Source organism: Mytilus californianus, unplaced genomic scaffold, assembly GCF_021869535.1.
Source record: "Mytilus californianus isolate M0D057914Y unplaced genomic scaffold, xbMytCali1.0.p SCAF_14, whole genome shotgun sequence".
Lineage (NCBI taxonomy): Eukaryota > Metazoa > Mollusca > Bivalvia > Mytilida > Mytilidae > Mytilus > Mytilus californianus.
Window position 1 is genome coordinate 30028851 of NW_026262626.1, and position 22093 is coordinate 30050943.

The following is a 22093-nucleotide window of genomic DNA, read 5'->3' on the forward strand; positions in this document are numbered from 1 at the left end:
ATCTTAAACTAATAAACTTTTTGCTCTGTAGTCTATATAGTTGACAAGTTAAAATTTACGGTAAATGTTGATGGTATATTATATACTTAAAGAAGAAGATATATTTCTTAATTTGAATGATTTAAAAAATTTTATGACAGCAAATTTCAAGCAATCAATATCCGTGTTTGCATGTCAGTACCAAAGTACTGGCTACTGGGCTGGTGATAGTTATTATAGCTGGTAGTTATAAGATTAACGGCACCAATTTTCCTGCACTAGATATGTATTTCGACAACTTATATTATGTCTCTTCAGTGATGCTCGAGGCTAAAATACTTGAAAATCCAAAACCTACTACAAACGTTGAAGTGCTGATAAAACCGAAAAGGACATGAAGGAAAACCAAATTTCAGACAAGGAATCGTAGCCTTGCATGAGGGAGATGTATTCCAGTATTGAAGTCGGTAAACATAGCATTTATCGTACACATATTATTGCGCATTTCGACAATTGATGTCTCTTCGATGATACGTAAGGCCAAAAAAATCTTTAAAAATCAAAAACCTAATACAAGCTTTGCAGAGCTGATAAAACCATAAAAGGCTTAAAGTATACCCGATTCAGGACAAGGAAGCAGAGCTTTGCAGATGTAATCCTTTATTTAAAAGATTTCTCAAATTTTATATCAGCAATGAAAAAAATATCCATATTTCAATGCCAGTACCTAAGTAGTGGCTACTTGGCAAGTGATATACCCGGGGACTGATAGTCCACTAACACTCTAACAGAAGTGTCTGCCCAGTGGTATTTATAACATTGACGGTACGAATTGTTCTGCACAAGACGCGCTTATGACAGCAGATATAAGATTGATTGATTGATTGTTCGTTGCTTAAAGTCCAGTGGCAAATATTTCATCCGTGTTCAGGACGAGAACGAATTAACAATAAATACAATAGGTAGGTCCTGGATTAGGGGCCGTCCGGGATGAAGGTGGGACAATTTGGACTGCCACTGGAAAATGAGGTATAATAACTTTGACCTATAATGGTTTACTTTTACAAAATGTGGCTTGGATGGAGAGTTGTCTCATTGGCGCTCATACCACATCTTCTTATATCTATGTTGGGAAGGGACAATTTTCCCTTGCAACAGGTCACCTACGGACCCCTCAAAGAGATGTTACAAGGTTTTTAATGTGCAGAGAGTGTGGCACTCTCTCTACAGGAGGCATCGGATTTAACGTCCCTATTATGACTGGACGTGGCTGCGTATTTATACACCCCACACAGCCAAAGCGGACGCCCCACTTTGTCAAGGGTGTTACTGCCGTTCGGAAGAAGACCAAGCGTTACCATATTTCTTTCCCCAGTCACCCTCGGGGCAGATATAAGAAGGCTAATCAAAATATAGAATAGAGCATAAAAATAGATAAGAAATCTGGAGATAAAAGAGATGATACTACCGTGATGATAAAAAGAACTGAAGAGCAAAACCCAGTGAGAAATAAGAAAAACCGTTTTGGAAATACATAAAAAATAGTAACACAAAGTAGTGAAGGTGACAGAAGTACTGACTGCATGAAACGGTTTGGACCTATATAAAGCATAAACGATCAGATGGGAGTAATATACCACAATTATAATAAGCAGGTTCATCAGACAAAGCTTATATCATAAATTCACAGTTTAAAAAAGCAATATCGGGTAAAAAAGACCAAAATGAAACACAAACCCAGACAATTTAGATGTAACATGGCTGGACTCGGCATTAAACAGCAACTGCCGCCGGACTGCCTGATAATTTTTAGCTCTCCTTTCCAAAGGAAATGTGAGCTTTTGCCATCACTTTGGGTCCGTCGTCCGTCCGATGTAAACTATTTCAAAGATCTTCTCCTCTGAAACTACTGAATTATTTCCAACCAAACTTAAGCTGAATGATCCTTAGGGTATTTAGAATAAAGTTTGAGTTTTATTTTCTGTTTCTTCAAAAAAACATGGCTGCCATGGCTAAAAATAGAACATTTATATTTCCAAAACTAAAGCATTTAGAGCAAATTTGACATGGGGTAAAAATGTTCATTAGGTCAAGTTCTATCAGCCCTGAAATTTTCAGATGAATCTAACAACCCATTGTTGGGTTGCTGCCACTAAATTGGTAATTTTAAGGAAATTTTGCAGTTTTTGGTTATTATCTTGAATATTATTATATATAAAGAAAAACTGTAAACAGCAAAAATGTTCAGCAATGTAAGATCTACAAATAAGTTTAAAATATGACCAAAATTGTCAATTGACCCCTTAAGGAGTTATTGCCCTTTAAAGACAATTTTTCACAATTTGTTCATCTAGTTTGCTTACTTTAAGAAATCTTTTCCTTTGAAACTGCTGAATCAATTTCAGCCAAACTTGGGCTGAATGAGTTTCAGAGTATCTAGTATAAATTTTGTATTTTATTTCCTTGTACGTTAAGGAACATAGCCACTATAGCTAAAATGGAACATAGGGGTAGAATTCATTTTTTGCTTTTGAAGAAAATATGACAGATACAAAGAACATTTACATGGCATTTTTAAGCCACTCATTAATATATATTGAAAAGCAAAAATAATCATTGATGAAAGATTTAAGCAAAAAATTAAAGGTGAGCGATTCAGGCTCTTGAGACCCTGTTGTTTTGTCAAGACATTTGACAAGGTCATCCATAGTCTACTTATCCACAAGTCACATCACTATGGAATGACAGAGAATACAAACAACTGGGTCAAGAGTTCGGTTTTTAATAATCTGATTACTGTGTATAACAAAAATAAAGTAGTTCATTTGACAAGCATTGTACTTTTGTTCAAATAGTAACACTTATCAAAATCCTGTGAATATATATGTCTTATACTATCTCTGCGGTGTTCATAATCATCAGAACACAGTTTTCATTATCAAATTAATTATAAGTAACCTTTACCAATTTTAGGTACACTCCATGTACATTGTAAGTATATCAGTCCTTTTTAAAACTTATTCTGAAAGGTTATACATTTAACATTGTAATTAGAGTTTTGCATATTGTTTTTATCAGTTCTTACATTGATTTTGTTATAAATAAATTAAAACATAACTAAATATTTATCCCTATACAGTTTTAACTCTTGTGGTCCTATTTCCAGCCGATACTTATATTTTGGTTTTGCACAAGGTCATATTTTTCACAGATTGTTTTTGACGTTTTACAATGAATCTTTTCATGTGAACTGTTTGATTTTAATTTGGAAAACATGGTTTTATTTATTAGTTATAGTTAGCTTTTAAAATAGCTTTCAGCAACTGTGAAAACTCTTAGATCTGTTCTTTGGGTCTTTATTGTTTCTGGTTTTTTTTGTTGCTTTGTGTCGATCTGATGAGTTGTTAAACCTTTTTCAACTGATTTTTGTCTCGCCTGCGACAAAAGTCGCGGAAAGCGAGACATAGGGATTTTTTTTTTCCGGCGATGGCTGCGGCGACGGCGTCAACAATTGTTAAAGTTTCTGCTTAAGTTATGTTATAGGAACTACTTGTAATAGATCATTGATATTTTGTATGAAGATGCATTACTATCAGTACATATCAGTTTGACGACAATTTTTAGGCCCTTCCCCCTCCAGTGACTTTGAATTAATTAGCAATTTTAAATTACTATTATCATTGAAATATTCTACAGTTACGATTATCTTTCCAGTTATTTGTCCACAAGATACGATTATCTTCTTTTGGAGTTACGATTATCTTCCTAAACATGATTTTCGATGACTATTATTTTGGTAACGAACACACAAAAAAACCGTACAGGTAAACCTGGCGGCTGAGTAATTCTTGAAAACAACACGTATACACGGAGAAATAATGATAAAACTATTTTACCTATTTCTACCTCCGCCATATTTGGATCGGGGTAACTGCAGTTACCATGATCAGTTTAACACCAGTGTAGTATTGTGTCCATTTCAGATTCTGATGCTTTAATTAGCGACTGCAGTTGGTTCATGTAGTACATGTGATTTCTCATACCATGCATCAAAGTACTATATATAGAGACAACTGTCATGCAAAGTGATCGAAACCTCTTTAATGCCTAGTGTTTTTCTTTTTTTTTTATTACACCGAACTTTAATATTTTGTCTTATCAGACATTCCGTCTCAAAGTTGTCCGCATAGAAATTTATACGTTTGTTTTACTTAATTACATTGACCCATTTCCTTAATCTTTAGATATAATTAATATACAATTGTAGTATGCGTTTTTTTTGGATCTTAAGCTCTTAATGTATTTTCTTCGATTGGAGTTCAGATACAAAAAGGAGATTACAGATATTTAAAGAAAAAAATAAAAGAAAAAAAGGGTATCTAAAGAGTAGTTAAAGATTTGGCACCAATTGACGTCGTAGCGGACCCGATAAACGGATATTTGGACAATCAAATACAAAAATGATGCCTGCAAATCTTTAAATACAATTTTATCTGAATTATAATGATTCTGAAATGAAACACCGTTAAATTGAATATACATCTCAAAATAATGTAGACGAGTCTATGCGCAATTTCAATCGTGGAAAGATAATGTCAATTTTAACGTTACGATCAGTGTTGCATTAGAATTAAAATCAATTACTTAGAACTCTTTAGTAACGAATCACAAACGTTACTAACGCAATTCAATTTATTCTATCTGTGCCAAGAATATCACTTTATAGAAGATCTGCAAGTAAGAGAATTTTACAACTACTTTAAGCTGAACTCGAGCGTACAAATGTAATAAGTAACTATTTATGCATTATTACAAAAACAGATAACCATGTAATCATGTTGTTAATTTTAGAACATCATCTAAATATGTGTCACTTTATAACAAGCGGTTCTTGCAAATAGCTTCTGCTTAAAGTACATTGAGCCAATTTCAGGCAAATAACAGGACAATTGCTATATTTTGGATTGTGAGTAAATGATTAATTCATTTATAAAGTAATGCACATTTATACCCCGAGGGGTTGAAGGCAAACAATACAACAATTTATACACAATGCAAACATTGTAAATTATTAAAAATCATATACCAATAATAAAAAAAGCAAAAAAAAATAGTAATGATTATGCAGATGTGGTGTCCACTCTCCTCAGTGTAAAAGAATTTTAACGAACGGAACAGTAAGCTGCATAATATTAAATGATGATAGAAGTATGACCCCCTTATCAGCATGTGTACTGTGAAATTTCAAAGTGAAATAATATCAAATCAGCAAGGATAATATATAAAATTGACATTCAATTTTGTACATATACCATTACATTATGACACATCGTTCATAGAAATAATATTTAATTCATTGGATTCGATGGTAAATGGGAATTTTGTGGCAAATCAAGCTAAAGTTTTTACAGAAAAACCCACATACTTTATTACAGAGATGTTCGTTATAACATGAAACGTAGAAACTTGTTTGTCCGTGTTAGGCTGTCGTTTTTTTTTTTTTAAAAGTGCTAAACTCAGTCCAAAAAAAAATGTCCAGCTGAGTCACGAGCACCCTATAAGTGTTTTTTTTTTCCAATTTTCAACCCAACATGCAGGGCACTTCAGAACGTCTTGTTCAAGAGTACTAGTACATTGTAACCATATATTTGGTAAATATTTTATAAAAGGCTTTTCCAAATACGGGAAAGCTTCTTTTTCTCTATGAACAAATAACCTGTAAATTCAAACTGATTTAATACTAGTTTGACGGATTGTATTTTTTTTAAGATAAAAATATTTTTAAGTTAATAATATTTTAAGATAATTATATATTAAGATAGGTCCACGGAAGAGCTGTACGTGCATATTAATATTAATGATCTTTCTAGGTGTACTTGGTAAAGCAATAGAACATATATTTGTGAGTGGATGTACTGATGAAGAAATGAGTATAAAATGTCCTGATAACCATAAGATTGCCATTAAACGGTTATTCTATGGTGTTAAAAAAGACAGACGATGTGGATTGAGGGGACGAAATTATATGGAGGACTGCTGTATACGTACACATTCCGATTGTATTGTAATGAATGAAAGAGAATATGGGAAGTTGAATTCCTATTGTTCAGGTTTTCCTGAGTGTTCTTATAATGTCACTGTAAAGAGTGCAGTAGAGGCCTGTCCTGACATGTCGCACAAGTACACAGATTACATGACTATTATTTATGACTGTATACCAGGTAAGAATGCAAGGCTAGAAAATAGCAAACAAAACACTAGGATTTAAGTTATAGTATTTGTATCTGTTTCATTTTCAGAAGAAATGAAGATATAACATTTTTGTAAACTTGAAAGAACTAATATATTAAGGAGTATTGGTTGCATAAAAGATAGGTACTGCTGTACTGACTAAACTTCAGAATAATCAAACAATAAATTAATATACTTTCTATTAACTATTATTTTGAATAGCAATGCACTTTGGAATGATAGAATTTTCGAAATTCAATTAAAAAAATGTTCTGTTCAATGGGTATTTTAATTATAAACTAGACGTTTACCTGAAGTGTTCATGCACATGTGATACAATTTTTACACACATATTTTAATTTTTAACTTGTATAATGTGCAGTTACTTCATAAGCTGGTACAAGTTTTAAGATGTGGTCGATATAACAAACATTAAACCGAAAAACATGACTGATTTGTATTTTGATGTAAGATAATAATATTTTGACCAGAAGTGTAACAACTCAAAAACTTTTATCCCCTTCGAGGACATCTTGTGATAGATATGTTGTAACTTCAGTAAAGTAGATGGTAAAATTAGTTTTAGAATAATTGCAATTTCTGTAAAATATCATATTTTTTAAACTCAAAATAAAAAAGGCGGGAACACTATTCTAATGCAAACAATTAAAATAGCTTTTAAAAGTTGGTTTCAATTAGAATATGTTCAGTGGCGGATCCAGGGGTGGGGGAGTTCCGGGGGTTGGAACCCCCCCCCTTTTTTGACGATCAATGCATTAGAATGGGGACATATAGTTGGAACCCCCCCCCCCCCCCTTTATCCTGGGTTAGGAACCCCCCCTTTTAAAAATGGATTGATCCGCCCCTGATGTTTCAATAGAATAACTTTCCCGCTCGCACTATCCCCGATTTCCATGTTCAGTGAACCGCGAGATCAAGATCAAACCCTAAATTGATATATATTTTTTTAAAGTTCACACGTACATGTATATATATATATATATAGAGAGAGAGAGAGCATGCGTACTAAGCAGTTTCAAGATGATGATGTGACCTGAAATTCATGATATATAACCTTAATCCAAAACTTCAGCCTGAGACCGAACGCACGGACCGGAAAACATAATGCCCCATTCTTTCACTGACGGGGCATACAACTAAACTGCTGGTGTCTCTATTGTAATCGACGCAGGAACAACTCCAATCTATGGTGGAGTTCGAGATGCTCAATCTTTAATTATATGCTGTAGTATTTTGTTGACTGTTGTATGTCTGTTCACAATTTTCGTTTGACAAATGTGTTGTTGTCTATGTTTCTTCGCCTTACCGTTTTAGATTGCAAACCTGGGTATATTTGTTTCTTTTTAATTGCAGTATTGAAGAGTTTACGCACAAGACCAGTGTCGTGAATAAATGAAATATTTGCATATATATTTAGTTTGGTCAAAATAGTTACAATAAGAGGTTAAGATGTACATCAATGTCACTACTACACCTGTTAACAATTTGTAGGTTTACGTTTATGTTTTCTGTCAGATTGATATTTAACATGTGTGACTTTTACTATCATACTTCGATAATTGTTAGTTTTATATTAATAAATTCTTTGAGTTTTAAATGCACTAAAATTAAGTGAAATACAAATTGAAATGTTACCAGATTAACTGTGTCCGCAAGTGATGGGCTAGACATGATGGAACCAACAAAATAAAATCAATTTTTGAACTCTTTGATATATATATTTTTTTTATTCAAAATCAATCTTATATAAACTTAAACCATATGGATAAATTAAAACAAATTCTACAAATTAGGCTCCTTTTTAAAAAAAGTCACTAAGACTGAGGGCAGGGAGTCCTTGAAAATATATCAATCTGTGTAATCATATATAAAGAGAGATAAAAAAAGAAACAAACATCATAATTGTGAGATGTATATGTATTGTTTATTTTCATTGTTTGGCCCTCTTGTGGGTGTAATTTGTGCTTTAATAAATAAAAAAAAAAATTGTTTGCTATATATGTATGTTTGTAAGCCATTGGCCCATATGGGCGTAAAGTGCTTTTTCAATAAAGTATTGATAATTTTTATGCCCCCGCCGTAGCGGAGGGAGCAATAAGTGTTATCCTTGTCAATCTACAGGTACGTCTTTCAACTTTAGTTTGCATCAACCAAATGTTATAAATCTATACACAATGCTTATTACTACAAAACATAGATCAAGTTTGAATTTTGGTGGCGTCACTTTTACCTTTTTACAGTTATGCCCCTTTACAAATGGAAAAATTGCTGAATTTTTCGTTTCCGTTCTCTAACTTAAGTTTGCCTCAACCAAATGTTATGAAACTTATACACAATGCTTATTACCACAAAACTCTGATCAAATACAAATTTTGGTAGCGTCACTTTTACGGTTCTTGGGTTATGTCCCTTTATAACGTTATATGCAAGCGGGGCATCATCTGTGTCCCATGAACACATTCCTCATTGATTTTAAAAATCCTGTAGCTGGAAATTTTATTTACTGTTTTAAATTGATCTCACCAGTTTCTAGTTTTCCAAGTAGCATAAGACTAAAGTAAAAAATTCTCAAAATGTTTTGCATTTCAGATGATGATGTAGTAAAGTTTTGCACACCTAGTGAGAGGACAGCAAAGTCAGTTTACTTGGCAAATTCAAAATATCCATACCCAGAGAATTCATTACACAAAAAATCATGTCAGTGTTCGGTCAGATCCGGACTTGCCAATGGAATAACTATAGAAGCTATTGATATTATGATAAGAAAAAAGAAAGATATTTGCCATCATGCATTTCGTATTCATGACTCTTATGGAATTTACCGTCATATTGCCTGTGGACAGGAAGGTCTCTATGGTTACCGGTCAGTGTATGAAAGAATGGTAGCAAACGTCACATTGACGTTAGATATAGGGACTAAAGGAAAATGTTTTGTCTGGATACATATTAAAGGTAAAGTAAACACAGAGACTCAGAATATCTTGACAACAAATACGCAACCCTGCACACACTACACACGATTTATCTGTCATTGAATAAGTAATACAATATTTAATTCAAAGTTATCTGTTTTCGTAAAATTAAGATAAATATTGAAATCTAACAATTATGTGAAAAAGGATTTAAGGCAAAATAAGAGAAAAAATCAACAAGACCAAAACCCAAACTCACAAACTATGTTAGAATTCTTTTGCTTGAGCGAGGTTGGTAAAGATTATTTTTCCTTGCGAAATATGTTTTATAACAGAAAGCTTGACGATTATACTAACAAACGTAAATGTGTATTTTTATTTCAGTTCAAAAACCTGAGGATTATTTGATTGTTTCATGCGACGGTGATCCTACAGCACCAGAAGGTTCAGTATTGCCACCTATTGCACCAGATGCATCAGTACTGCCACCTACAGTGTCAAACAATGATACGTCGGCAGAGGTCGTCAGTCAAGGGCGAATTAATCTCATTCCAGATATGGGTAAATACTTAAACAGTAACCTGGCTGGTTTTTTTTTCCAATATTAATTGCACTGGAAGGTGACGAATTGTGATTATAAAATCCATTTTTAATTGCCGCGTATATCTCCATGATACTGTGGTCGGCATCAACGATACAGTATTATTCACAGCAACCTATAGATATTCCGTGTGTTTAGAAATGTAAACTATGTTTGCGCGTTAAACATCCGACAACTCTTTTTGAAAATGTCTTTTGTTGATAATTTATATATAATATATGGCAGATTTACATGATATATCTGCCATTAACAAACATTTTATAAAATATTTATCTGGATCCATGTTGCTGCAAATCTAGCCTTGGTTTCGGTTCTGATTACCAGTACATTTCATGCTCATTTGACCATTTTACTAAAATTTTGCTACGGTGTTATATATGTTTGTTTCCAACTTTGATTTATTACATTAATTAAAAACCCGTCAAATCTAATACCTGAGAAATAACAATGTAGTTTATACGCAGTTAATGGTAGCGTGGTTTCTAATGAAATGTGTCTATCAAAATAAACTAGAAATACCGAATGAAATATCTGAAGCAGTTACCGTAAATCTTCTCTTCCTATATATAATATGTCATAACTGATTAATAGCTTATTATCTTGTATGAAACTAATAAATTTACCCAAAGCAACTTTCAACATTACTGCTCGTCATGTTGGTTGTATTGCCTTTTTGCTATAATAGTCCTGTTATAATTGTAATAAGATAATCGGTTGAATCTGTCGAATGATTTTATATTTTCAAATATTCTATAAAGGAGTAATTACTAGTATTAAATTACGATTGCAATTTTACTACTCTTAACAAACCTAGAATACCACATAAATGTAGTCTATGATGAACTGGAAAGTGTTCCGTGCATTATGTAATGAAACTTGTACTAAAAACAACATATTAGAATTTGATGGTACATTTTGTAGGTGAATCTGCCTCAAATCCACATATTATAATTTCTAACCATCACTGAAACATAGCTACACGTGGTTATATTGGTTACTTAAAAACAACATTGTTAATAAACATCATAGCAAATGTATGTTTTTTTTCTTATTCTAAATGTTTACCCAATGGTAACGTTCTTATTCGGGTGTTGACACATAACATAATATCTACAAAAAGCTGGTTACAAGTACTTTTTCAAGACAGGCTTCATTCCCTTGGATAGTTACAGGGTTGCACAGCTTACACTTAAAATAAGAACATTATTTTGTTAGGGTTTCTAGTTCGTTAAACTACAACTAAAAATCTAAAGGAAAGTTTGGGGAACTGGTTTAAAACTGAAACTTTTTGGGCAACATATTTGCTCCTTAGTCATCCTAAAATTGTTTACATTATGCATGTATGTTTTTACTTACAGTAGCTATTATTGGAGGTATATGTGCAGCTTCAGCTCTCATCATAGTTATCTGCATTGTAGCTATTGCTGTTCATTGTACAAGGTGAGTTAAGAGAGAAGAATACAATGCATATAGAAGTTATCTGTTTCCAGTTTTTATGTGGAATGAATAAATGAAGGAAGGAAGGTATGACCATTTGCTAAATAATGGATTTTACCTTGACAGCATTTTTCTTTTAAGCATTTACGTGTTTTAGTTGAGTTAAAGAAAAACGAGTAACTAGTACCACGTGGGCATGTATAGTCAAATGTGAAAAATTTCTAATGTCTTTTGAGTATTATTTTACTAAAACTATTATTAAATTTTTTTATTTTTGTTTAACTGCAAGTTTTTATACTAGTATGTTTGCTACGAAATGACGAAAGTCTGCTGTATGGAACTATTGTTAAGTGTAACCGAGCCACTACTTAACATTTGTAAGCTCGGTTTCGTACCAGTTTCCTTAATTGGATTTAAAAAGCATTAACAAATGAGTATAAAACAAGGATACCAATCGATACCAATATAACGACTCAAAAGATTAACCCAAAACAAAAACCGAAAACAACTAAACAACAATTAACACTGTGTAGTATAACCACCGGATATAGGTACCCCTGAAGCGGTTGATTTCTTATTTTCATTATATTCTTCGTTTTGCTGACAAGTAAAGTATGTGATAATGCAGCTACTATTTAGGGCTGTTTGGTTTTATTTACATGAATTTCTCTGTTTAAACAAGTACAAGTGCAAATACGTCTATTCGAAACCCAGTTTTTAGTGCAATTGATTTTGTACAGTTACCATTGAGTATAGTATACAATTCCTCTTAGGATATTTTCAATTATGCTTAATAAACTTATATCTCACTTTTACAGAATAAGAGAACAAGGAAGCCATAAAACCTCAGGACCAGTGATCTCTTCTCCCGTGCTGATAACTAAAAAGTATGATGGTGAAAAAGAAACAGAGAGATTCAATTATGACGAAGAGAGGTATTGTTCGATAAAACGAAATCCAATTAAATTGACAAAATATACTGATCTTGATGCAGAAAAAGATAAACAATTAAAAGAAGCTTTCCTTCAAGGCACAGAGTCCGAGGAAAAACTTCCGATTGATACATTGTCGAATAGTAACACGCCTCCGTCTGAGAATCCTGAACTTCCATATATAATAGACCCCCCAGCATCGTACCAATGCATGGCAGACAATAGATATTTTACAATGAATCCACAAAAACCTCAAGCAGAGGTTGCTCAAATAAAAGTTACTTCATCGTTACCACACAGAGGAAAGAAAGCAAAAAATAAGGACAAAAGCGTTACATTTTCTCCTGTTGCTATGGTAACTCCGTTTCCATATGGTTCCGATGAATCAGTTGGTTCAAATGGAGAGAGAAATATTGCTAATATAATTGACAGCTATCAGAATCTACATACAAAAGCAGCATCACCAGACATAAGTAAATTCCGTAAAGTTGTCATTCTACCTCCCACAGCTGAGGATATTGATCCTCCTCCCTACCAGTGTCCAGATCAAAGCGAAATGGCAGAGGTGGAGGCATTGTGGAAATCATTGCAAGACACTACAACGATGGATGATGGTGCATATGACAATATTGACTACCTCTTATCGCAAAATAAAGCAAAGAATAATCAAAATAAGATAGAATCGGGAGTGTAGTACAGATAATACAATGTTTATTTAAAAAATAATCGTAAAAACTGGCAACATTTTACAAAAAAGGTGTGAGTGACGGACTAAAGCTTAAGGATACATTTCTGTTCAACGTGAAACCCGGGTTAAAGATATAAGACCGATACTGTGGACTTGTAATATACTGCAAATGTGAGAAATACAATGCACTGCAAATTTGAGAAATACAATGTGTTGCAAATGTGAGAAATACAATGCACTGCAAATGTGAGAAATAAAGTGTAAATAGAACAAAGTGATGCAATGCACTTAAAATATATTGTTTAGCTACTTTGCTACTTTACGTAATTATCAATTATTTATTTATTTTGTATATGATTTGATAATAAAACGATTTGATATGTTAATGACTTTTTATGCCCCACCTAGGGGCATTTTTTTCGGTCTGTGCGTCCGGTCGTTCGTCCGTCCCGCTTCAGGTTAGTTTTTTGTCAAGGTAGTTTTTGATGAAGTTGAAGTCCAATCAACTTGAAACTTAGTACACATGTTCCCTATGATATGATCTTTCTAATTTCAATGCCTAATTAGAGTTTTGACCCCAATTTCTCGGTCCACTGAACATAGAAAATGATAGTGCGAGTGGGGCATCCGTTTACTATGGACACATTCCTATTTTTCAATAAAAAGACTTTGGCCGACCATTATACTTCATGTGTCAGTGACTTCTTACAGGCGGTATATCGTTTAAATATGGACTGTCTTGTGTGATACTCTGAAATAATGTGATGCAGTTTTATCATTATTTGATGACATTTTGTCATTACATTATATGGTTTTAACACTACTTAATGAGGTTTTGATATTACTCAATATGGTATCGTCATCACTTAAAGGGACATTAGCTACGAGGTATAAAAAAAATAAAATATGATGAATGAAAGTGAAATAGTGAAATCATAATTCGCTTTTAGCAGCCAGTTTGGTTCAATTTTGCCAAAATCAGCTAAGAAAAATCACTGAAGAATTATTCGAATAATTCGACCTCATTAAATCCGTATTCGTGTGACCTTCAATTTAACCCCATTAGCTAGACTAAGAGATGGTTTACGCAGAAACTAGGCGTGTTCAGCTATTAAAAGGAAAAGAATGTCAACATTGAAAGTGAAACCAGGATAAATCATTTAGTTGACTGATTCGATCCACAAAAACTCATTCTTATACAGGTAAAACGATGATTAACATATTTTTAAAACCTATAATATGAAATCAAACAGACCTAAAAATATCCAATCGACTAAAATACACACGAAATGTTGATACATATTATCGAGTACGTGCATCGTAAATTGTTTTAGACTTTTTATAATTTGGATATATTTAGTATGTTATAAATCAAATATGAGAATTTGAGTCAAATCGGTGAACACGAATTTGACAGCTAATGATTTTACATTAATTGGCAAGGCTTTATCACTTTTCAATATTGGATGATGTTGTGTAGACGTTACTCGATGTGGTTTTAACATTAATCAACGTGGGTTCCTTTTTGATAAGGCTGTAACATTAGATAATGTAGTCCAAAATTTTACGAATTTACACTACGTGATGCGTTCGTTCCAGCGTTTGGTGTGGTTTTGTCATTGTTTGATGTGGTTATCCCTTGATGAGGTAAAACCACGCGACCATTTTAGAAAAAACAAATTAATCCGATGTTGTGTGTTTTCTTACGAGCCTCGGCTTTAATGCATAGATCGCATTACAACCAGATTTTCTTTATTTTTTTCGTTTTAGAGATATAAGGATAAAAAAGAGCAACACTCTACTTTTCAATGTTTCTAAAACCAGTTGTTGGCATGATTTGGGTTTTGTTCTACTCATATACTTTATGATGGTAGGAAACTAAACCCCTAACGGGAGGGATTATGCTTGATTTTCATATGATGAAAACATAACCTTTCAATCAGTTTAATTGAGGTCTGGAGCTGGCATGTCAGTAACTGCTAGTAGTCCTTTGTTAACTTATGTATCATTGTCATTTTGCTTAGTTTCTTTTGTTACCTATTCTGACATCGGTCTCGGACTTCTTTAAAACTGATTTTACTGTGCGTATTGCTGTGTGTTAATAAAAACTTTGTTTATTCTACACTGGCTAGAGGTATAGGGGAGGGTTGAGATCTCACAAAACATGTTTAACCCCGCTGCATTTTTTCGCCTGTCCCAAGTCAGGAGCCTCTGGCCTTTGTAAGTCTTGTATGTTTTTTTAATTTTAGTTCATTTATATGTTTTGGAGTTTAGTGTGACGTCCATTTTCATTGAACTAGTACACATTTTTGTTGATGGGCCAGCTGAAGCCCGCCTCCGGGTGCGGGATTTTCTCGCTGTGTTGAAGACACATTGGTGGCCTTCGGCCGTTTTCTGCTCTTTGGTCGGGTTGTTGTCTCTTTGACACATTCCCCATTTCCATTCTCAATTTTATTTTAAAAAGTTTTCACTTTTATATTTTATTTTTTTACACTCTTGCAAAAAGATATGATTTGTTTTGGTGAAAAAGGGTATATAACAAACAAAAATACAGAACTCTAAGTTAAGTTCAAAAGGGGGAAGTCTATAAAAACTGACAAAATCAAACGTTTTCAAGCAACGGAATGAATGGAAACCAACTGTAACATTCCTGACTTGGTACAGGTATTTTCCGAAGAAAATGGTAGGAAAGTATAGTTGACATGTGATTTATGTCATGGTATATTATCATATTAATCAAAGTATGAGGTATTTTATAAAACAAAACATAAAATTAATTCTAAGATTCAATGCTATTTATTATACGAATGTTACGAGACAACTGAAAACAAGCTGCAATCAATAGCATAGGAACATTTGATTTAATATCTTGGAACACGCTTTTTAAATCTAAAATCTTAACAAGTACAACAGGCGGACATAAATGGATATATATATAAAGCGCTATTTCTACATAAAAAATCAAATAAACAATGGGATACAGGCGGAATCAACAGGAAATAGTGCTATTTGTTTAAACAATTGTTTTGCTGTGGAAGTGGACGTTCTTAATTGAATTCGATATTCAGCTGGGTCAAACAAAAGATTTGAAAATTGGTAAATACTTTTTTTCCACTAGGCACACGGTATCAATGAGTAAGAGCAAATATTGGTAGGCCTAGGATCTGAATAATGTGTCCAGGAAGGTTAAAGTTGCTTCCAGTGTACTTTTACATTCTCAACTAATAAGTTAAAATTTGGACAGCGTATCTGTCTAGTATAAAGCAGGGTTTGATTCATTTTACATCAAGGGGGAGAAGGATTTTTTGTAGACGGAATGATCATTTACACCTGTTGCTAAAACTTCTATTTTTATGCTGCACATTATAATTAAAAAGAAAACTTTGTACAGAGTTATTTCCTGAATTTTGTTGGGCAGAATATTCATTTTCAACTAGTCTCAGGCAATTTTTTTTTCATTTCTTACAAGGCCAGAATACCATCATCAAGTATGTTTTCTTTGGTAAATCGATCAAAAAGTAAAGGAGAAGTATATACCCAAGGATAAAGCTTATTTGGGCACCTTTATTCAATTTTATGTCAAAAATGGTAACAACTCCTAGTTTCACCGATGATCGAAAATGCTTAAGTATATATATTATTAGTTACATAGTGTGCTAGTGACCTAATACGATATATATGGGGTCACTAAGTTAAATTCCATATAGGGTTCGAGCTTCGCTCTCACTCCATATGGAATTTACTGACCCCATATATATCGTATTAGGTGACTTGCACACTGTGTAACGAATTTACCTTACCGACTATCTTAACATGTGACATTTAGACTAATGGCCTATCAAAGTGATCAAGTCTTCTATATAAAGAGTCTACTTCCATTGGTCTATAAAAAACAAATGCCAACACTACCAACTTGTTAGCTTTCAATGTGTTTTTCGCATTTATTTCAATCTTTCATCACCAATTTCTCCATATGTTGTCTCGGCTAAACGTTTCAAATTTTTCTTTAACGCCGTGTTGTTTTTTTTATAAAGGGACGTAACACCACTACTAATTAACCGTGTATTAAAATAAGCCTCGCCTCTTATAGTACTGCAACTGACCTCGAAAAAGGCGCTTAGTTAACGAGTTTAATGTTCCGGAATAACACACGGCTGCAAATTGTTTTAAATGATAGAATAATATCTATATTTTAATTTCCGTCTGGTCGTAAAAAGTTTCTTTGGTCACATTTTTGTATTTTAGCCCTTAAATGGGGTACCCCTCAATTTACGGTTTTGGGTGGTCACCTTAAAATCCAAAAACAAATTTATTTTGTTAAATTTCCGGCTCTTTTCGTAAATAGTTTCGATGCACATATCATCAAGGATCATCGGAATGATGAAGACATAAATATAATACCATCCCCGAGTAAAACTCTTAAACTTAAAGTTGGCAGTTTTTAGATGGAAATTTAACGCATTCTTCTCTGAAAACGAGAAAACTTATGATTCAAAAACAGTATTTGACATTTGAGAGGAAAAAGTACATTTTGCGATACTGCATGCAAATTTCATTGGGCAAATTCCCAAATAATTTTGTCAAAAACTCAAAAATAAAATCATAATTTATACCTTTTTTTATTACGGAAATTTCATATCCGTCAATCAGCTCCATCATTTACTTTTTCCTTCACAATGAATTTGGTAGTTTCGATGTGATTATGTTCATTTTCTTGGATAAGTTAATTAATTATGAGTTTTTTTAAGAGTGATTTGATTAAATATAGTAGTTCTTTCGTGTGTTTTCTGTAAATAAGTTATATTTTTGTTGATAAAATTTTGACTTTTTATAAAAGTTAACCAAATCCTTCGGATAAGATGTTTTTTCCGGATATTGACTAGTTGTGGAAGTCCTGTAAAGTTTACTCCTACTAGTCCCAAAAGGAGAAGGCTTGACAATGTGTGGAAAAATATATTGTATGTCAATGTTCAACCTCAGAGCAATTATTATGCATGCAAGCTGTCGGGGAAAAAAGTACTTTTGATGTTTTGCAGAGATTTGGTGTGTGACAAGGTGATGCTACAACTAACTTCTCTTGATATTCTGCTTTTCTTGGACGAACGAGTTGTGAATCATCAGTGATGTTATAAGACTTACACCAGAAGGCAAAATTGTAGCGTCTTCAAATTAGAAACAACAGAAAGCCAAATATGTGATCAATCTGATCCATATGTATCCTCACAACCTGACACTTTCATACGATCTTGCGCTCAGTTTCCTCCATTCCCCCTTGTAGTTTGGATATGAAAACATGTTTTTTGTGTAAAAGCAAAACCTTTGAAAAGGATAGAAAACTTCACAAAATTGAGTCGCCTGAACGTGTTGACAGTCTTTTGAGGTGTGCTAATGAGAGTAATCATTTATCCATGGTAAAGAATGGGAGTACAGATTTATTTTCAAAAGCAGTCTACCTGTCAGCATGCATTACCAAGTACTTATTGAAGTCAACACCTGTGAAATCAGGTAAAACAGTAACTGAAGAATTAGAAAATGAATTTGCTTTCAATTCATTGATAACGATTGTTAATGATGATATTTTCTTCCATAAATAGGCCTTTCTCATGTAGCACATCCTCGGCATATACCGATCACTTTTACCCAAGAATGTCTCTGATGATTACCCATCTGCCAAACTCCAGACCAAACTAACTAGTTGTTATGACACCTTACAATTCAGACACAGCAGGGACAAGGGATGTCAAATATAGAGTTCAGCTCTGAGCTCACTATAGGGGATACCATATCTGCTGCAGGAAAATTGAAGTCTATGTTAAGACTTTCAGAATTACACCCAGGTGTGTCTGAAGATATCAAGGATACATTAAAAGAAGAAGAATTACTTCACTCTGCCGCAAGCGCTCTTAGAAGCTCTGTCTTCGTCGGGTGCTTTTATGGAAAAGATGCCCGCATCGCTTTTTTGAAAAATCACACAAAGGCGCTTCTGAACCGTGTGTTGTCTCTAAAGATAAAAAAGAATCGTAAATGTATGGCTATTACAAAATCAATCGTTTCTGTAGCAAATTCAACATTTCGCCCATTGCATTTGGGATTGGCCGTGCAGTTATATCATGACTATGGGAATATGGGTCACGAACATTGATAGAAACTTTGTACTCACATGGCTTTTGTGTTTCCTATGCAGCGGCAAGACTATACCCGACAAGCATTGCCATGCACGAGTTTGACCGAATCAAGACGGTATTTACTCTCCAGATGGCATTGTTTCAAAACACCAAGTGGGTGTTTGATATAAAAAGGTACCGACAATAAAGTCATCAACACGGAGACAATTAAAAGTGAGGAACGTTTCATTCCATGGCACAAGCAGACTTTCAGGTTTGTCAATCTACAATTGATTCCAGTTTGCATCAGATTAAAGTGAAAAGAGGTCAAGATAACACTTTTCAATTTACTGACAGTGCATCATCGTTGGCGGCTGTTTCATTATACTAAAGGTAAGAGAGGTCTTCCTCGCGTTCCGAATGTTTCAAATACATTTCAAATTGTGCTGAAAATATGGAAAACACATCAGATATTCCTTGGGTAATTTTGCGCTCCATGTTAAGATATATCGGAAATATTACTGTTAAGTCAGAAACGTTTGACCATCAAGTTATTTCATTTGAGACCAGATATAACAACGCTTTCTGACTTCAGGCTCGAATTTTCGGCCGGGAAGACAAAAATGAATAAACCCCCAACATTTTTCAAGGGACAAATGTCATCAGATTACTTACAAGATTGTATTGGTACCTGCAAAGGTAAATCTCTGTGCTTAAAAGCGGTGTTTGCTTTGAACAAACTCTGTCCTGCACCGAACTAGTTTGTGTCATGAACAGGAAGTGTGTTGTAGTGCAAATACGCATACCATGACGAAGAGATTGATCCATATCCCTCTATAATGAAGACTAGAGCTATTGTATGTAGCTTTTAAAAGACAAGTTATATAAGGGTCTTGACCGATTTTAAATTACAACATTAGCAAATTGGCATTAAATTGTATTTTTCATTACTTCCCTAAAAAAATGATGAGTCTACACTTATTTACCAGGATAATGCAACTAAGACAATGTTCATGCACCAAACTGAGTTTGTTTTACACTCAACCAACCGCTAAATCAATGCATGTCACACTTATGATTTTTTTTAACCTCGCATTCGCCTCGGTGTACTATGATTTTTTTTGTGTTATAACTGATCTGTCCGGACTTTGCAAATACACAATATTTATAACTAGATCCTAATTTTCCCAAAATACACATCATTTTAGATGCAAAATTAAAAACATTGTTTCAGCGCTTGAATTTTGTTTTTTTCAAAGATAGAAAAAATATTTAATAATTTGATAAACTGGTGTTTTATAGTTTAGAAAATAATTCTGTAATATACTGTAGTGAAAAACTATAAGAAATATGAAAGTTGATGGATGTAAAAAGGTCAAGGCCACTTCTACTTTTGCTATGTCATAAATGGAAAAAATCAGGAGGTTCCAGATTAACGCCATTTTGTAATAGCAGCTCTTCATATAAATAGTCAAATTTGTCGTTTTAACATCCTTTGCAGCATATGCTTATGATTGAACCGTTTTTGCAGCATTCTAATGAATGAATATCAGAAAATTTCTCCTTTTTGTCCTTGTGGTTGTAATACTGATATTTTTAGGCCTGACCTTTGACCCCAATTTCACAAAAATGTGACCACTCTGAAATTTTACGACCAAACTTTTCTTTTTGTACACGTTTTCCTCTTTCCATCGATATATAATTTAGGTGTGTGTTCTTCCGGAACATTAAAGTTTTAAAAAATTAACTCTGGTTGCAGTACTATGAGGTTCTTTGCTTAGAACACCTGAAAGATATGTGCTGACAAAAGTAAGATAGACTAGATTAAACAATCTTAAAAAAATAATATATTAGAACAAAAACATTTCAACAGTCATAAACAGATACAAAATGTTATCAAGGCGGTTGCAATTCCGCAGTCGTTTGGGGAATAATAAAAAAAGAGAAACATTCGAGTGCACAACATAATTCTCTCCAACAGGCCACTATCCAGCAGAGAGCTGTAGAAAGCTATCGACGCTCTTGAGATATCCCATTTTAGAGGAGTGTTTATGCAAGATACCCTACTCTCCGAACCACACATAGATGAGTGAAGTATTTTAAACCATGACACCTTGATGGACCCAGGAACACATTGGTCGTGTTTTCATTGTAGCTATAAATAAAATGGTAGATAAATTTTGATTTTTTGGAAGAAAGAGAGGAATGAGCATGAATAGTTTGCTCGAAGACTTGAACATGAACGACAATCGTATAACCAACCTGAAACCTCCGAGTCACGGTACGGATGCTGCAACAAAACGATGGGTCATGCAACAAGTGAAAGACAACACGAGGCAATTAAAATTACAATTACAGTCCAAGTGTAACCAGATGAAGACGGATATAAAACGAATAGAGAAATGATATGATGCAACAATCAAAGAACTCGAGAAAAAAGTGAAAAAGTCGGAAACAGCCTAGCAACATGAACTTGAGGAAAAGGTGAATAAGATTAAAGATTCCATGCAACAAAAAATCAATAACTGGTGGAACGCTCGTTGGCGATGGAGAGGAAAATAAGGAAAAATTGGACACTTTAAGGATGTTTGTTCAATTGAAACATGCCTAGGGTTTACCTTTTTGTTCTTAGGGAATGACCTAAGAACGAAATGCTTACACATCTATTGTATATCTGATTGTTTGATCCAAGAATTAAATGACTTAGGATACCCTCTCTATTTGACGAAGACCTATTTCACACCACCGTTGGTTCGTTTTCGCAAGACTTTTTCGATGCGGTACAATTCTTGGTGAAGCTCTTGCTAGGGAGTTACAAGATGTAAAGCGTAGCATTCAAGCTAAAAAATTACAACAACGACTTAACAAACAAGGAATAAGTCGTGATCTTAACAAGTTTTTTAAACCCATCGTAGAAGCACAAGAGAAAACGGCTTCTAAAATCACCAAGACGATTGAAGATCTCCCAGCGATCCTACCGCTACCTGCATTACCTCCTCAACCGCCTGAGTTTGCCGACCCATTACCTATCGAACCAGCTCCAGGCACAACCCTTGGTCCTTTTGCACAAAAGTATTTACAACTCTTTGGGGGACCCCTTCGCGGCGCTGACCACAACTTTGGATTGCGTTCTAAAGACAATGATATTTTCATCTGAAATTCACCGGTGAAGTTCAATGGAGATACAA

The 22093-nt window shown here is 33.8% G+C and overlaps 2 protein-coding genes across 3 annotated transcripts in view; both read left to right on the forward strand.

The window, feature by feature from the left end:
* LOC127724671 (uncharacterized) overlaps window positions 1–13187 on the forward strand; it is a 63081-nt gene extending 49894 nt beyond the window's left edge. For both annotated transcript variants that reach the window (XM_052231709.1, XM_052231710.1), the window contains exons 3-7: window positions 5850–6200; window positions 8821–9183; window positions 9528–9704; window positions 11103–11184; window positions 12000–13187. In XM_052231709.1, coding sequence (XP_052087669.1) covers window positions 5850–6200; window positions 8821–9183; window positions 9528–9704; window positions 11103–11184; window positions 12000–12807 — 1781 coding nt within the window. In that variant the 3' untranslated portion in view covers window positions 12808–13187. The remainder of the gene's footprint in view (window positions 1–5849; window positions 6201–8820; window positions 9184–9527; window positions 9705–11102; window positions 11185–11999) is intronic.
* Window positions 1–22093, forward strand: part of LOC127724644 (uncharacterized) — a 336855-nt gene that overhangs the window by 212133 nt on the left and 102629 nt on the right. The window lies entirely within an intron of this gene.